Source organism: Orcinus orca, chromosome 15, assembly GCF_937001465.1.
Source record: "Orcinus orca chromosome 15, mOrcOrc1.1, whole genome shotgun sequence".
Taxonomy (NCBI): domain Eukaryota; kingdom Metazoa; phylum Chordata; class Mammalia; order Artiodactyla; family Delphinidae; genus Orcinus; species Orcinus orca.
The window spans coordinates 64,573,410-64,591,971 of NC_064573.1; the positions used below are offsets into that span (position 1 = coordinate 64,573,410).

The 18,562-nt window shown below is 43.8% G+C and overlaps 1 protein-coding gene across 6 annotated transcripts in view; it reads right to left on the bottom strand.

The window, feature by feature from the left end:
* Positions 1 to 18,562, bottom strand: part of SPECC1L (sperm antigen with calponin homology and coiled-coil domains 1 like) — a 121,879-nt gene that overhangs the window by 55,187 nt on the left and 48,130 nt on the right. For all 6 annotated transcript variants that reach the window (XM_004276057.4, XM_049698462.1, XM_033439685.2 and 3 more), the window contains 4 exons: positions 9,245 to 9,318; positions 7,980 to 8,155; positions 3,735 to 3,898; positions 2,379 to 2,470 (listed from right to left, as the gene is read on the bottom strand). In XM_004276057.4, the coding sequence (XP_004276105.1) occupies positions 2,379 to 2,470; positions 3,735 to 3,898; positions 7,980 to 8,155; positions 9,245 to 9,318 (506 nt within the window). The remainder of the gene's footprint in view (positions 1 to 2,378; positions 2,471 to 3,734; positions 3,899 to 7,979; positions 8,156 to 9,244; positions 9,319 to 18,562) is intronic.

Genomic DNA, 18,562 nt, shown 5'->3' on the forward strand with positions numbered 1-18,562 from the left:
ATCAAGTACTAAAAAGCTACTGAATGTGGCTTATAATTACTAGTTTTTTTTCCAAGTTAGAGAGATGACATTTTTTACCTCTTATCTCTACAAAAGTTTACAGAGTGACGCCATGAACATTAAATTTCAACTGACAAACACTATTTAGAGAAACTTCACCTTATATCTTGCACCTTCATCTGCTTTCATTTATATCTTCAACTTTTTTTTAAATGTTATTTTTGATTCTGTTTTTCTTTCTTTTATTAAATATTTATTTATTTATTTGGTTGTGCCGGGTCTTAGTTGCGGCAGGCAGCCTCCTTAGTTGCAACATGCATGTGGTATCTAGTTCCCTGACCAGGGATTGAACCCGGGCCCCCTGCACTGGGAGCGTGGAGCCTTATCCACTGCACCACCGGGGAAGTCCCTATTTTTTTAAATTAATTAATTAATTAATTAATTAGGCTGCATTGGGTCTTCATTGCTGTGTGTGGGCTTTCTCTAGCTGCATCGAGCAGGGGCTACTCTTCGTTGCGGTGCATGGGCTTCTCACTGTGGTGGCTTCTCTTGTTGAGGAGTATGGGCTCTAGGTAAGTGGGCTTCAGTACTTGTGGCACATGGGCTCAGTAGTTGTGGCTCACGCGCTTAGGTGCTCCACGGCATGTAGGATCTTCCCAGACCAGGCATCGAAGCTGTGTCCCCTGCATTGGCAGGCGGATTCTAACCACTGCGCCAGCAGGGAAGTCCCTCTTCATGTCTTTAGAAAGTTTGATTAATCGAGTATATAAAAAGCTCATTATAGACAGAATATGGAATTCCCTTTGCCTTCCTTTCAAATTAAGAGTATAACATCTTCTACATAAACATAAATGCAAAGCCACAACTTGCAACATTACAAATGCAGAGGGAGAGCACTTCTACCCTAAACTTTACAAAGGAAAAGGTTAAAAAGTTCACTCACAAAATACATAGCCAGTAGTTAACACCTACAAAAGTCTCTGCTCAGACAAAATGTTCTCAAACCCAATCTTTTAGGGAAGAGGTGCAGCCAAGGCTACCCTAGATCACAGGGGACTGGGTTTTAGGCTACTCTCACCTACGTGGAGAAACTCCACCTCAGCTGTCCCCAAAGTGGCTCACAGCAAGGGCATAGTGAGAGGGCCTCCTGAGCTCGACAGTCATGCCACCTGCCCTGCTTCTGGTCTGCACTCCCACAGTGGCAAGAAGGGCACCTGAGACACTTGTTCATGATGAGTCAGCAATGCCCCTGGGCCAGCCTGCTACAAAGCGGCCCAGAAAGAGCCACACTGCTCTGGATTCACGCCTGTGCAGACCCCTCCCACTCTGACTCTGAATCTGGGCTGGCCTACAACTTGCTCAGACCAAAATAATGGGATGGAAGTGACACAGTCCAGGTCCCCAGCCAGGTCTTAAAGGGCTTTGCTAACTCCTGCTTCTAGTCTCTTGGAGCCTGAGACACCAGGCCATGAAGGAGCCTGAGAGGAAGACCACGTGGAGAGGGCGGCCCAGCCACCCTGCTGAGCCCAAGCCCAGCCCACCCTCCAGCTGAGTGCAGCTGCAGGGGTGAGCCCAGGCAAAGCCAGAGAAATAAGAAAAATCGTAAAATTGCTGTTTTAAGCCACAAAGTTTTGGGTGATCTGCAGTGCAGCAGGGGATGAGACATGCCAACTATACAGCTGACCCTTAAGCAACACGGGTTTGAACTGTGCAGGTCAACCTACATGTGTGTTTTTTCAATAGTAAATACTCCAGGTACTACACAACTCGCAGCTGGGAATCCGCAGACGTGGAAGCGCAGACACGGAGGTCTGACCATACATTATAAGTGGATTTCTACCTACGCAGAGGGTCAGTGCCCCTAACCCCCCGTTGTTCAAGGGTTGACTGTATATTCTACTTAGAAAGTTATCTTAGTGTAGGGGTTAAAAACATCGTGTCTGAAGTCATGCCACCCAGGCTCAAATCCCAGCTCGAACACTTCATTGTATGACCCTCAGCAAGCTGCTTAGCCATTCTGGGCCTCAGTTTCCAGATATGAAAACTAGGGATAAGAATAATACCTAATAGCCAATAGAGGTGTCATGAGGATTAAATGAGTTAACATTATAAAGCATTGGGAACAGTGTAGAACATATAATAAGTGTTCACTAGTTGTTAGCTATCACTATTATTAGAGGATTTCAGAAGAATAACGTACTTGACATTAACATAATTTATCTTAACTAGGGAATTTCACAGCAACCTAGGAAAACAATCGCAACTGTATCCCTCAAGAGGCAGCCATTTGCCCCCCGCGCCATAGTGTAGGTGACTTTGAAAAGGACAAGCTTTCAGAAGCTGGGACCCCCAGAGCCTCCATGGTCACAGGCACTTACCTGCATGGGGGAGACGGCTGCCGCAGGGGGTGTTTTCATGGGACTTGGACTCAGAGGCGTTCGAGGAATTGCAGCTGTAGCAGGGCTGGGGACTAGAAAAACAACACACACACAAGTAAATAATGAACACAACAAGGTGCAGTGCAAGCTTTCATAACTGCTCTCTCCTTAAGGGTTCACCCCATGAACCAGCGCTCGCAGCTCCCCTGGGAACGGGAGACACCTCACCTCCTCAACACTCACGGCTGCTCCGTGCAGCCGTCCTGCCGTCAGGCGGACTGTCTGTTCCTGAGACTACTTGTGTTTATTTCCAACCCTGACTATGCCAGTCATTTCACTTTTGTTATTTAATTACGCGGTTAAGTGTTCCATAAACCAAGGAAATCAAAGTACAAAAGCTCCAGGATGAGTGTTTCTGCAACTGCATCAGATGAGAAGCCTGGCATGCAGTTCGCGGTATATTAAATGAAGGAACGCCGGGCTCTGCTCATCTTCCCTCACCTCCTCCTAAGGAGCTCGTCACTTCCCTCCACACGGATTTTCACACGTACTTCAGTTAGTGCAATTAAATGTGTGTAACTGTCTGCTCACATGTCAGTCTCCCTCTCTAGACTGAACTGTTCAAAAGTAGGATCCTGGGAATTCCCTGGCAGTCCAGTGGTTAGGACTCAGCACCTTCGCTGCTGGGGCCCGGATTCGATCTCTGGTTAGGGAACTAAGACCCCGCAAGCCGCACGGCGCAGCCAGAAAAAAAAAATTAAATTAAAAAATAAAGAGGAGGCCACTGAATGAGCAGTGGATGGTGCGCCCCTAGTGATGGAGAGCAGAGCAGGTGTGGGTGCGGGAGGCCAGACCAAGAGGCCTCGCTAATGGGTCAATGTCAAGGTGAGGAAGGAGGATTGAAGGAAGAAGGAAGATTCCGAGATTTCTGGCTTACGTGACTGGGTGGAATGGTGCTGCCATTCACATGGGGAAAGATGGAAGTTAAGGGACAAGATCTGGTTTCGGACGTGAGAAGATGTCTGGGAGACACCTGGGTGTCAGTGTTAAGCAGCATCTGAATACACTGGGCCTGAGGAGTTCAGAGCAAGGGAGAGGGCTGAAGTCCCACATCTGGAAGTTCTCAGGCACGGAGAAGACACACGTGCATGGGGTAAGGCCCAAGTCTGACTCCGAGATCTCTGAGGCTGAACAGATCCCAAATCTCCTGTTAAAATCCACCTTGCAGGAAGACTAACTCACTAACATCATATGAAATGTGATGAGACTCAGAGTAAGATGGTAAAGAACATCAACTAGAACAGAGAACATGTGGTACATGAACACGACCGCCCGCTAGGGCACGATGGATGTTACCTTGAGACGCACTGTCGAACGACTTGATGAGGGTTTTCACTGTAGGGGTCGGCTCGGAGGAAGTCGAGGACCTTCTACTCAGCCCCATCCCCTGCCTCAGGGCTGCCAAGTCTCTCTCAACAGCATTCATGTAGTTATACACCCGGCCACGCTCCTCCTCTTGCCTGAAAACAGTACTGAAATCAGGGCATTTTTGTATACATACTAGAAAATACACATTTCCCCCTCCCAACTGAGAAGTATTAAAAAGTATCAGTTAAAAACAAGAAAATAGTATCAGTTGAGCTGAGTAAATTACCTGGTCTAATATTCTTATTTGCTTGGTGAATTCCAGGAAATGATACTAAAATTTTTATATCAGGTTATCCTAACTAGGTTAAGTAACCATTAGTTTCCATTTTCATTTGTGTAAGTGTAAGGTGAGAACATCAGTAACCAATTAGCAGTAAAATGGGAGGTGGGCTCAGAACTAGGGACTGTAAGGTTCTGTGCTGTGGAGAAGGCCCTTCCCAGGACAGTGAGTCTGGGAATTCACAGCACATGCAGACAACTGATACCTGCTCTATCTAACATGCCATGCATAGGCGTGGAAATACAAAGAAATGAAATCAAAGCCCATACTCTTAAATTATTTTTTAAAAATGGTATAGTCACCAAATAGAATTTCTACAAAGGGGGAGGGGGGAAAGCCTGGACGCGTATTGGTAACATGAATCTCCTACATGTTCAGTGTGAGTCAACTAAAAAAATCAATTCCACTTCATTTCTGGAAAACTCTCATTCACTGAGCAAACACTGAAGTTTACATCTGGAAAGAGATTTCAGCTGCAGAGTTTGCATGTGTTATATAACTACAAGCCAGTTCATACTGTACAAAAATTAAGCCAGTCCGTAGGAAAATTTGTCTTTGGTGGCCATTTGGCTCTTATGACAGAGTTTTTTTGCCAAAATGCCTCATGCTTGGAAGTTTTAATAAAGAATGTACAATAGCCATTATCCAACTTTTTGGTCTTAGAGCCCTTTTCCACTCTTAAAAACTATTGAGGACCCCAAAGAGCTTTTGTTTATGTGGGTTACAGAGATTGACATTTACCATATTAAATATTTTAAATATTTAACTCATCTAAAAATAAACTCAGGGCTTATTAACATAATTAACATATTTTTATGAAAAACAACTATGTTTTCCAAATCAAAAAAATTAATAAGAAGAATAACAATGTTTTTATTTTTTAAAATTTTTAAAAAAAAAATTTATTTACTTATTTGGCTACACCAGGTCTTAGTTGCGGCATGTGGGATCTTCCCGGACCAAGGATCAAACCCGTGTCTCCTGCATCGGCAGGTGGACTCCTAACCACCGCGCCACCAAGGAAGTCCAGGGAAGAATATTTTAATGATATTAAAACATAACTATGGCTATTCTTCTTTGATAAACACTAAAACACAATAAGTGGTAGTAACTTATAAGTTAGTTAAAATGTGGAACCTGAAACCATATGAATGAATGAAATTTTCCTACTCTGTCCATCCTGCACTTTTAACGCATATGGATTCTTTACCCACCCAGGATTGGCTGACATCATGCCCTGGTCATACAGAAAATACTGGTTCACAGAGTTACATGGATTTTCCAAGTGTCGGTGCCTGTCATTAAACAATTTACTCTTTAGGGCTTCCCTGGTGGCGCAGTGGTTGAGAGTCTGCCTGCCGATGCAGGGAACACGGGTTCGTGCCCTGGTCCGGGAAGATCCCACATGCCGCGGAGCGGCTGGGCCCGTGAGCCATGACTGCTGAGCCTGCGCGTCCGGAGCCTGTGCTCCACAACGGGAGAGGCCACAACAGTGAGAGGCCCGCGTACCGCAAAACAAACAAACAATTTATTCTTTACAAGTCTCTTGTTAATATCACTAGGGATCTCATCAGGAAACTCTTTATGGGAAGCTGCTGAGCTTGCAATGGCAGATACAAGTTTTCCAAAATCCTAACATTCACTTAAAAGCCCATGTTTTATCATTGGTACCAAACACTGTTAGTTGCTTTCCTTGAAGTGACAGGCTCCCTTAATCATTTTCAAGAAATATCCACCAAACACTAAAGTCTGAATACCAATAGCTTGTGTCAGTCATTCTTAAGTAAAAATCCTCACTCCATGAAAAATGAAAACAGCACAAACTACAGTGACATGCAGTGCTCTCTTCCAGACTGCTGCACACCTGGGCACACAGCAGCAGATGCAGCAGCAGCTCCTTACGCGACTTCCCACCCATCTCATAGGACCTTAAAAAGAATACAATGGGGGGGCTTCCCTGGTGGCGCAGTGGTTAAGAATCCACCTGCCAAGGCAGGGCACACAGGTTCGAGCCCTGGTCCGGGAAGATCCCACATGCCGCGGAGCAACGAAGCCCGTGCGCCACAACTACTGAGCCTGCTCTCTAGAGCCCACGTGCCACAACTACTGAAGCCCGCACGCCTACAGCCCGTGCTCTGCAACAAGAGAAGCCACCGCAATGAGAAGCCCGCGCACCGCAGCGAACAGTAGCCCCTGCTCGCCGCAACCAGAGGAAAGCCCGCGCGCAGCAACAAAGACCCAACACAGCCAAAAAAAAAAAGAATACTAGGGGACTTCCCTGGCAGTCCAGTGGTCAGGGAGCTAAGATCCCATATGCCTCACGGCCAAAAAACCAAAACATAAAACAGAAGCAATATTGTAACAAATTTGATAAAGACTTTCAAAAAACAAATGGTCCACATCAAAAAGAAATATTAAAAAAAAGAGAATATACTCAAGGACCAAGACAGAGTGATATTACTAATTTACTGCTACACCAAGGACATCTGTAAGTGAAACCTGCATTTTGAAAATGAGAGTGGCTGGTGGGGAGGAGCACAATGACCACGAGTACAATTTGGTGCCAAGGCCTTGATCCATCAACAACTGCTGTCCACCATCTGTGCAAAAAGTCAACACAGTGAAGAGGGCAAACAGCACGCCAGCATTATTATGAGAACAGTTTGACCTCGAAGAGCCCCTGAAAGGGCCCTGGGGACCCCCGGGTCTGTAGACCTCACTCTGAGAACTGCTGCTCTACACAATGCTACTTCTCTTGGGGGCACATCCTTTAAGTATGTGTCTCAGACACTGACAGGCTCTCGGGAGCCAGTGGAACAAGTCTCTCAGAGTAGAATTTCAGTCACTTGGGCTACCTTTCGAATGGAGCATTTCTATTCATTCAGTGGTACAAAGGAGGAAGGGTAATGTACTAGTGGAGAATTAATAATCTTCCAACTCATTCCTCCGTGTTCTGCTTATTAAAGAAGCCAAAGAAAAATGGTTTAACAATACTTCCCACTGGGCATCCACTAGACCTAGGCAACAATAAAATAAGACAGCTTCTCCAAGTTGGCCTGTTAAATATTTTTCTAAATTTTTTACCTAGGGCTGCTTAAGAATTGTTCAAAGTAATGAATAATCAAATTCTTCACAATAACCTCAAACTCTACTGATACTTAATAAAAATCTCAAAAACCACTCTCCCCCGCTCACAGATAGAATCTCACTAGGAACTCAGAGCACATCATCTAAGACTTTTTACGGGTTTCCAAAGAGCTCTATGTTAAATGGGAAAATACCTGTGTGTATTAAGCATAAGACAACTCCTCAAGCAAGCGGTGGAGAGAAATCAGCCTGCATCCTTCACCCGGGTCTCTAAAATACCTGCTAATGGACACTGGCCGTGGCCCTGAGCGCCATCCAGGGGTGTCTCACTTCAGCCCTACAACAACTCTGTGACACAAGCAGGACTGTGTCCACTGCAGAGACAAGCAAACTGAGGGCCTGAGCGAGCCCTCACACCCAGCAGAGGCAGAGCTGCACGGGGCCGAGTCTGTCTGCCTCCAGGGTCCACGCCCTCCGTGAGGAGTACAACCCAAAGAAGAGCAACGGGCTGGGACAGGGGACAGAGGACTGGCGGGAACCACAATGGACCACATGCCAGCGGCCACTCCAACCCCTCCAGAGTTGTTGACTACGGACACTGACAACAGCTCTGAAAGGCCACAAAGACCACACTACTTTACAGGGGTCACAGAGTGAGGCCAGAAAAGGTGAGTAACTTCCACTGGACCCAAACTCAATCACACCAGTGTCAAGCCTATGTTCTTTCCATAAAACCACATCACAGAACCATGACTCAAGTGCTCCCTATTGAAACATAAGTACAAAGCTGGTTTCTCAAAACATACTTGCGTGACTTTATTTCCTCCAATTCTTTTGTGAGTTTCTCATTTTTTTCTTGAGCCTCATGTAATCGGCGCTTCAGATCACCAATCTCCTCTTGGGCTTCAGATTTAATGTCATTTGCGATGACCACCGCTGTCTGGAGATCAGCCTGAAACTGCCGCCATTCTGCTGATTCTTCCTACATTAAAAAACTAAACTTTTATTTCCAAAAGAGAGCAGTAAAGACTTATTTTAAAGCAATAAAATGTGTTTATGATTAGATTGCTGTAATGCACTATCTCAAATGATGACTAATTTCTTTTAAATCCCAGAGAATTGCTATTACCTATTTCTAACAGAAAACGTAATTAATTTTGGTGAATGTGTTCTTAGTGAGGAAAAGAGTTTCCAGCTAATCTGCCTACTGAGGCATCAGGCACTCAGGGTGCTCAGTATTAACAATGATAATGTCAAGCCTCCCTTCCTCATGGCAGGTATCAAAGTTAGTCTTACGAAAATAAACACAGCATCCAAAATGTACCTCTGAAAAGCTCTAGAAGGTAGATAAATGGTGTGTGAACCACAGTGAAAGATTTTACAGGGAAAAACTATAAATATCCTGACACCAAAAACTAACAGGAAAAAAAAATCAAAAGTAAAGGAAAAGGAAGAGGAAGCCAGAAGAAAAACACTGAATTTAATCTAGGCAGACAAAAAATCACACAAAGAGAGGAGCTGAGGACCTGTACAGCCTGCTGCTTCCCGCAGCCTCCGTGGCCGGGCGTGCTCCCCAGGGCAGCCCCTCTCCCAGAGTTACAGCTGCTGACTGGGCCCAGTGCCCACCACCCCAAGGCAGCCTGAGCAACTGAGGCACAACCCAAACTACAAGTCCAGCTTCCCTGACCCTCTGTATCAGAGCAGAGCATTGCTGCCGTCGGCAGGCTGACCAAATCCACAGAAGACAGAAAACTCACAATAAAGGAGTTTAGTTTGGGACGCTTCATAATCCAGAGCTAATAAACTTTCTTTCCAAAATATAACACTCGCTTCCTAAATCCCTCTTTCTAAAGTTACCACTCATCAATTACTAGTACAATCTTGCAACCAGAATCTAGCACCAGTCCCACTCTGAAGTGACAGCAGTAGCTTTCTGCCCAAAGCCCAGTGGGCTCAGTATTGTAACAGTATCTGAAGCTTCAGACGAAGGAGTGGGGTCAACGACACCAAAGTGCTCAACTTTCAGAAAACTGTGCTTTCTAATGAGATAGTATGTGAAGATTTATCCTACCCGAAGTCGCCTGTGGAGTGTCTTGATTTCTCTTTCCATGTCATGTTTTTGGTCCTGGAGTTTTTTAACTGTATCTGAAAAGACCACAAAAGTTTAAATATTTATTCTTACAACTGTGTTCGAAAGGAATAATATAAAGGGAGGAGGTACTTAAATATGACATTCAGAACGTCATCCTGCCCAAAGACTTTTTATTTTTAATACAAAACTTTAAAAGGAAAAAGGAATGTCCAATCCAAGTATAAACCAGTATTACTTTGTAAGGAAAATATCAAATTTAAATCACAACTTCTGGATGACTTCCTTCCTCAGCCTCTTAATTCTGAAACAAAAAGTTAAGTAAAATCAATTGTTAGAAACACACACACATTGTTGGCTCATAACCAATCAAAACAACACTGACTGCAATTAAAATGGGAGATTTTAATCAAAAGGGTTATTAATCTAAAGTATTTTTGCAAGCATCACTTACTTTACATGCTGGAATAAATTCCAGAAAAGTGGTGAATTAGTAAGATGTTTACAAACTTAATTATTTTGTAACTTGGGGGAGGTGCTATTTAATTCTATGCAAAGTCTTTCACAAAATAAAGGATTAAGTAAATCAATTTCTCAAATTATTTCTAGCATAATATGAATTTCCTTCCAACAATGTCATGCACTGTGAACATCTGATGAGCACCACTACTATGCAAAGGCCGATCTAGACAGAGTGGGGCTGCAAAGATGAAGACACAGCCAAGGCCAGTCCCCTGGGATCCAGAAACGTACAAGGAAGTCCCCTTCTATTTGGAGGTTCTGCTCAAAAACCCCTGCGTCAGGAGAAATGCCTGGGGAGGGCGCCATGCTGGTGCTGCTGCCCAGCGCCTCCCCACGGCTGGTCACTCCGACAGCTCAGGAGCCCATCACTGTCTCTCTGGTTAAGCACCAGAGCAGGCACTTACACCTGGTGACAAACACTCTGACTTCACCGACGCCCCCCTGCAGCAGAGCCCTGTCCTTTCTGTGTTCCGACTCTGCCTTACACAGCCTTGTTGCTGCCACTGTCAACAGGGGTGCGTTTCTTCACACAGAGGCTGAGCACACCTCAGAGCCAGGAGCCACATGCCGAGGTTGCAGCCCCAGCACAGGTAGGCCTGTAGAGTAGAGCAAGTGTATAAGTACACAAGCTAATGGAAGCAGAAAAGAAAGCAATCCTAAGGTCATTACCTAGCATCAAGTGTTTCAATATTCCATTGCCAGAACTTAACTGTTTATTGTCAGGGATGTCAAACCATGGACACTGGTGTTTCTGAGTAAACATTCCCCCTACTCCTTACACGTAGCAGAGGGAACCCAGGCACCGCCAACACCTGTGTGCAACAACATTTACCCAAAACACCTCTTAGGCTGTTAGCTTCCAATCAAGACCCTGAAGTATGAGCAGACTGATGCTTTTTCTGAGACTGCTCCATGTCTTCCTTCTCCGAATTCCACGAGGAACCTGCTCTGCTGAAACCTCTGAAACCTTAATTCAATGTTGATACATTTGTGTTCTGACATTTTTAAAAGGCATGAATTCACTTCAGTAACAATATAAAGTCTAGAATATTTATAACAATTATATGTGTAATGATTACTATAAATACATAATAATGATGTTTTCTAAAGCTGAATAAAAAAATAAATGAGGGGCTTCCTTGGTGGTGCAGTGGTTAAGAATCCGCCTGCCAATGCTGGGGACACAGGTTCGATCCCTGGTCCAGGAAGATCCCACATGCGCGGAGCAACTAAGCCCGTGTGCCACAACTACTGAGCCTGCGCTCTAGAGCCCATGACTCACAGCTACTGAGCCCGAGTGCTGCAACTACGGGAGCCTGCGAGCCTAGAGCCCGTGCTCCACAACAAGAGAGGCCACCATGATGAGAAGCCTGAGCACTGCAATGAAGAGTAGCCTCTGCTTGCTGCAACTTGAGAGCTCGCGTGCAGCAACGAAGACCCAAAAGCAGCCAAAAATAAAATAAATAATAAATAAAATTAAAAAATAAATAAATGAGGACTTCCCTGGTGGCACAGTGGTTAAGAATTCGCCTGCCAATGCAGGGGACACGGGTTTGAGCCCTGGTCCAGGAAGATCCCACATGCCGCGGAGCAACTAAGCCCCTGTGCCACAACTACTGAGCCTGCGCTCTAGAGCCCACGAGCCACAACTACTGAGCCCGCGTGCTGCAGCTACTGAAGCCCATGCGCCTAGAGCCCGTGCTCCGCAACAAGAGAAGCCACCGCAATGAGAAGCCCGCGCACCGCGATGAAGAGTAGCCCCCACTCACTGCAGCTAGAGAAAGCCCGCACGCAACAACCAAGACCCAATGCAGCCAAAAATAAAATAATAATACATAAATTTTAAAAAGATTAAAAAAAATTTTTTAATTAAAAAATGAGATAAACATGGGTGGAAAAAAATGGCCATTTTTGGTAGCTAGTAGTCAATTTCCTCCCATTCATCACCCCAAAATTATTCCAAAAAGTTAGGGCCTATGAAATAAAAAAGTTAATTAATTACTTTTACTCAGTAATTCAACAAACTGCTCATAAGTACCTACTTTGTATCAGACTTTTTTACAAGGTGCATGAGATATAAGGGAAAGGAAGAAAGGTACAGTTCCTACCCTTTTAGAGACAGAAAAGAGGATGTTTTCATATGCAAAGGATTAAACTTTAAAAGTCTGTCTCGGGCTTCCCTGGTGGCGCAGTGGTTGAGAGTCCGCCTGCCGATGCAGGGGACACGGGTTCGTGCCCCGGTCCAGGAAGATCCCACATGCCTCGGAGCAGCTGGGCCCGTGAGCCATGGCCACTGAGCCTGCGCGTCCGGAGCCTGTGCTCTGCAACGGGAGAGGCCACAACAGTGAGAGGCCCATGTACCGCAAAAAAAAAAAAAAAAAAAAAAAAGTCTGTCTCTATACAAGCTGCTTCAGACCTCATTTAACCTGGAAACTTAATGGGCAAACGGGCCACCCAATTTGGCTGAGGGCAAAGTGGACAAGCAGGTGAGTGAGTGAGTCCAATACCCTGACCCGAACCTCCAGAGGAAAGGATGACTCTGGAACCAGCAGGGAACTTGGCTCCGTATGACCTACATGTAGATGACATCAGGGTCTTGGTGATATTACCAGACATAGACAAGGAATAAGGACAGAAGCTAAAATATTTCTAGTGTGGAAAACACTAGGGGTTACACCTTTCATTTACACTATATTTATGTACAAAAAATATTTTATAATTAAAACAAGCAAACAAAAAAATGTGTAATTTCTCCTCTGCTGCAAATCCTTTGTCTTTTCTTTTGGTCACAAAGGATCTATCTAGGTAACTTACATGAGACAGATGACAGCAAATCTTGCTGCAGCCCACTTTAACATCTGGTGCCTTGATTCCCAGGTGATACTTTAAGCCACGTGGCCATCTTAGACTGATCATAAAATCTCAAATTTCATTCATTTATTTTGTTCTTATCCTTTTCTCACCAACCTCTACATTCATGGCCACAGAATTCACATGATCACTACTCTTAAAGGACATTCTTTTACCCTCAGCACTACGTTATTTATTGTTGGCATGTCTTCTTTTAAACAGAAGGGAAGCTGGCAGCCAGTGAACATATTCAGACCGAATAAAGTGCACTTCAAGTGTCTCCAGGGAATTTGATTTAAACTTTACAAAAGCATTAAAAGTGACAACAAGCTTTTCCTCCCTGGAAACAAAGACGTCTATGCTCCAGTTCTCGCTGTGAAGAGGCTTATTAGCAAACGGCCGCCTCTCCCAGTGACCAGTCACACAGGGCAGCTTAGCCTGCAACTCTGGGGCCTCTAAACGCAGTTTCCTTCCTCAAAGCTTTAAGTGTGAGAGACACTGCCATCTATTGTCTTCAACTCAAATGTAACATTAAATTCTATCAAAGAACAGAAGAACTACTATGATCTCATTTTTAAAATTATAACTCAATTTTACAATGTTATCTTTATTCTAGAAATCAGGTAAATTTCTATTCTCATTGTTATTAGTCCAACTTTGCTCTGAACAATTCTGGGCCCTGCCCTGCCCATTTCATAATGGGGTTCATAATCTTTTTCACCACCAAGATCTATCATCACCAACAAAACCAGATCCATCAACCAGGCCTCCATGCTGGTTCCAGTTACAGGTCAATCACTCTTGAGGGTGTCACTGGGCAGCTACCACGGCACAGGATCTACCTACGACCCTTGGGGTGTAAAGTAATGAAAGTTCCACCAACCTTTCCTGCCCTCTGAGTCCCAGAAAACCCTTAGGGTACAGATACCCGAGTACTCAAGTCAGACTCCTGCATCTGGTAAAGAACCTCCAACTGCCATCAGGTGCAATTTTTAGAGGAAGGGAAAGGACCAGAGGAACCTATCAGTTAAAGCTCCACACCTCAGGGGCAGGGGAACAGGGCAGGTGGTGTATCCAACTACCAGACCACAGCTTTACTCCCAAACCAGAACTCCTGATGCAGGAAGAGGACACACATGAGTTTCAAATAAACCATTTACTATTTTTATTTGTCTTTTTTCTTTTTTTAAAATGTTTTGGCCACACCACGTGGCATGCGGGATCTTAGTTCCCCGACCAGGGATCAAACCTGTGCCCCCTGCAGTGGAAGCAGAGTCTTCACGACTGGACCGCCAGGGAAGTCTCTGTCTCTGTTTTTTAATTTTTATTTTACTCATTTTTATCCCCCTCCAAAAAAGTAAATATAACTTTTACCCCTTGATTCTAAAAGTAATGCACGCTCACAGTAACAAGTCTGGAAAACAGAAAATGGTGACAAAAATAAGATTACCTAGCATTTACATTTGGCATATATCTTTCCAGATTCCATATATGTGTGTATTATTTTTAAAGAAAAATGAAATTATACTATTTATACTGCTTCACAAGCCCTTCCATTAAGCAGTAGATACTGGACACCTTTATCAATAAATACAGACCTACAGCACCATTTTGATGGCCATGATAGATGGCCATCGATTGGTTGGCCATCAATGGCTATCAATTGGATATATCATGATTTGTCTCAGCAACCTCCTATTAATGAACGGCCAGAAGGGTTCCAATTTTTGTTATAAACACTATAAGTGTCTTTACAGTTTTTCAGATGTTACTTGAAGACACATTTCTAGAAGTAGAAGAAGTGAAGGACCATTTGAAACTATCAACAGGATCCAAGTCAATCCATTAGAAGGTTCTAGCTCAAGAATACAGAATTTTTTTTTGAGAAGTCACCACGTTAGAGCATTTATGGTACAGAATACACTGAAAGCGGTATTTCTTAGGGAACACCATTATGCCTGGCTACAATTTCAGTGTAATGTTGTATTTAAAACTTTTATGGTTTTAATTACAGAAGTAATATACTCAGCTCATCCTCTATGCGACTTGCCTTATTTTGTGCACACATTTCTCCGTGCCTTGTTTATTTTGGCTGATGAAAGAGCAGCCACAGTAGGGATGTGCTAGGCACATGGGTTATTAACTAGATCTCGACTTCTGAAAATACAGGTAGCTTCCAAGTTTCTGTGGTAACCAGCAACTCTGCAGCAAGCATCCACATCTATGTATACATTTGCAAACTTGTAAGAATGTTTCTGAAGAGCAGGTTTCTGGAAGTGGATTGCTAAATTACTGTTGTACTTGAAAAATGATGATCAATACTCCAAAAAAGCTGCAGTATATGAGAGGACCCTTTCTCCTCTCTTACACCTTAGCAATCTTTTCAATTTTTCACACCTGCATCTTGTTTTGAGTTTCTTTGCTTTTTTAAAAGTCAAGCATCTTTCTGTGTCTTTTTCTGACTTATCCATTCATACACTTGATTTAGCTAATGGGTTATTCTAGTCTTATTGATGTACAGAATCTCTTTACATATTTGACATGCATTATAAATATTTCTCTCAATGTCATTTATTTCTGGCACTTTGCTGAATTGAAAATTTCAATTATACATAGTCAAATATGAGACTTTTTTCCATTAAGGCTTCCAAGTATTCTACCTTCCAGGCTTTTCTCATCACAGAATTACACAGCTTTCCTCTATTTCCTTCTGCTCCTTCTCTAATCTCAAGCCACCCTTGTTCACCACTGTCGCTAATGTTCCATGTATCAGGATGTCAGGCACTAGCCCCAATCTTGGGAACTACAGAGGGCAGGAAAAGGGCAGGACTTAACTGCAAGCATGCACAGAGCATTACTATGCAGACACTAAGTGGTTGATAAGGTCGCAGCCAGACCTGAGGTCTCGCTGGTGTCACTACTCGTAATACTAGTCAGCTTTGGTTTGCTGGGCAAGTTATTACCTTTATTTTTGGGGATTCAGTTGAGCTGCTTCTTTATGCTGTTTCTCCCTTAAGCTCTTCTAAGGTGTTAAGTGTCTAATAAGTCCTGGCTGGTCTTTCTTACTTGTAAAGAATGATTAGATCAGTGACTCCTGCATGCTTCTCAACAGAACAAACGGCTAAAGGCTCTGCTGATGACACGAGCCTGCAGGGTGGGTGGGGCCCTCTGGATGTACAAGATGGAACGGGCGGCTTCTGCTGAGGCAACAGGTGTATGTGTGTGTGTATCAGTTTCACTGCAGGGCCAAGTTGCCTTTCCCTCTAGGTGGTCTTCTCTTTAAGACAACAGGGCAGGCTGCAGTTACTTCTGGCACAGTGTGAAGGTCGTGCTGGGAGTCCCTGGCACCATACTCCCACCTTACTTAGAGGTGAGCGCAGCAGCAGCCTGGGGGCAAACACCAGAGACAGCCCCGACAGAGGAGGGGGCGGTACAGTGTAGCAATCCCTTACACTGTGGCCTGAGACCGCTGCTGGCCCCGGGGCCCTACGATCCCTGATGTGGAGGTTTCAGTGCCCCCATCCCCAGGGCTCTGCTGGGAACATTATTACTCAGAGCTTTAGTGTTCTCCTAAACTGCAGAATGTTCTATTCTGATTGATTTCTCCACAGCCAATTCCATCAGCTTTATATAAAGTGTTCCAGAAATTACCCCAAATTGCTGACCTACTGATAGGACCCTTCCCCTGTTTTCTATCTTTGCTCAAGCTCATTGTAATTTTTATATCTCTCCTGCCATGTCACTTGGACTTTGGAAGGGAAAGGAAGTATGTATGATCTCAGGCCATCATCTTGAACTGGAAGTCTTAACAGTAGTTACTGAGTGACTTTTTATATCAAATCTTTCCAGCTCAGATGCTGTTGAGAAGTACCGCAGGCCAGGTCTACGCAGTACAGCACTGATGTTCTCTGGGAGGCCGCCTGGACTCCCAACTACATGATACACCTGTGATACTGTCCCACAGATATCACTGATACTCTACTCATTTTTTCCAATCTTTTGTCTCTCTGGATAATGTCTACTGATTGGTTTTCAAGTTCACTGGCTCTTCTGTATCTCTAATTTGTTGTTTAAATGACTCTGTAACTTGTTATATTAGCTGTTTAATTTTCTAGTTCCAGAATACATACTACTTTCTTTTTTTTACAGTTTTTATTTCTCTGTGGAGATCTGCTATTTGTTTGTCATGATGAGCATATTTTCCTCTACACCCTGAGTACAGTTACAGTAGCTGTTTTAAAATCCTGTCCATTAATACCAAAGTCAGAATCACTTTGGGGTAAATGAGGAGTGACTGCCAATGGGTGCAGGATTTCTTTTGGGGGTGATAAAAAAGTTCTAAAATTGACTATGGTGATGGTTTCATCCACAGAAGAATATCTCAATTTCCCAATTATAGCATTCCCTGTCATCGAGTCCCTTATACCAAGTGCTGACTTAGCATCAATCCCAAATGCTAGAATTCTCTAGGAAGAAAATTAACTCCTATCAGACTATGGAGATGTAACAACAAATTATAATGCATGAAACTTGTTTGGATCCCAGTCCCTATAAAAAACTATAAAGGACATTTTGGGGACAGCTGGGAAAATCTTCACATGGGGTATTAGATGATGCTAAGAAATTACGACTAATTTTACTAGATGTGATAACGGCATTGTGGTTTCGAGGAGGATGTTTAGAAGGTGCATGCTGAAATATTTAGAAGTTAAGTATCATGAAGTCCACAGTTTACTGCCAACTGATTCAGTTAAACACACACATACAGAAGGCAAACACTGCAAAATGCTACCCACTGTCACATCCAGGCAGGAGGTGCTAACTACCACACTACTCTCACAGTATTTCTATACATTTCAACTTTTCATTTCAAAAAACTGGGGAGAGAAACTGCATGGCTAAAAAAAAATTTATTAAGGTTTTTCAGCCTTTTTTTTTTTTGCGGTACGCGGGCCTCTCACTATTGTGGCCTCTCCCACTGCGGAGCACAGGCTCCGGACGCGCAGGCTCAGTGGCCATGGCTCACGGGCCCAGCCGCTCCACGGCATGTGGGATCTTCCCGGACCAGGGCACGAACCCGCGTCCCCTACATCGGCAGGCGGACTCTAAACCACTGCGCCACCAGGGAAGCCCTTTTCAGCCATTTTATGGTTAAAATTCATACAATGTCAATGTAACTTTTATTTTGGCAATGATAAGGAAAATTTTGTCCCAGGAATCCTTATCACCTAACAGTTTTCTAGCTATTACCCCAATTACCACAAGGTGTCACTCTTTCCACATTCAAATCAAAGGGTTTGCAAGGGAAAAGGCTATTCTTATCAGTACAAAATGGAAAACACACTGAACTCCCAAGTTAATCTGAAAAACTTTAGAACCTCTTATATTTAGGAAGTAAAATTAGATAACTTTCTCAGTTCAGTGACAATGAAATACAGACTAGATATAAATGTTAAACTAAAAGTTTTTTTAAACTTTAGATGAAAAAGTTCATCACTATGTAAGAAATACAATCCCACAATCCACTACTTCAGTATCCAGATACCCTGGAATATTCCAAATGACCCTGAGGTCAACCTACAGATGCTGGGTCAACTAGCCAGAGCTCAGAACTGCCACCAGACACATTTAGGGCTCCTGCAAATGACCGTCATTTACCTGGAAATATCAATAGTTCAAACCTCCCCTCCACCCCACCTCTGTATCCACAGCCCAGGGGCTCTGGCTACTGTATTGACACGCTGTATCTGCCTGTCAATCCGCTGTCAGGGAATAAATAGTAAACCGTCAGTGCTCAAAGGAGCAGCATCATGAACCAGAAATTTTAAGAGCTTTAACCAAGGCATCCAAAAAGGTTACCTCCATTCTCCCTGTCCCCACCAGGCCACCATTAAAGTGTATTACAACTTAAAATCTGTTAAATTTGAG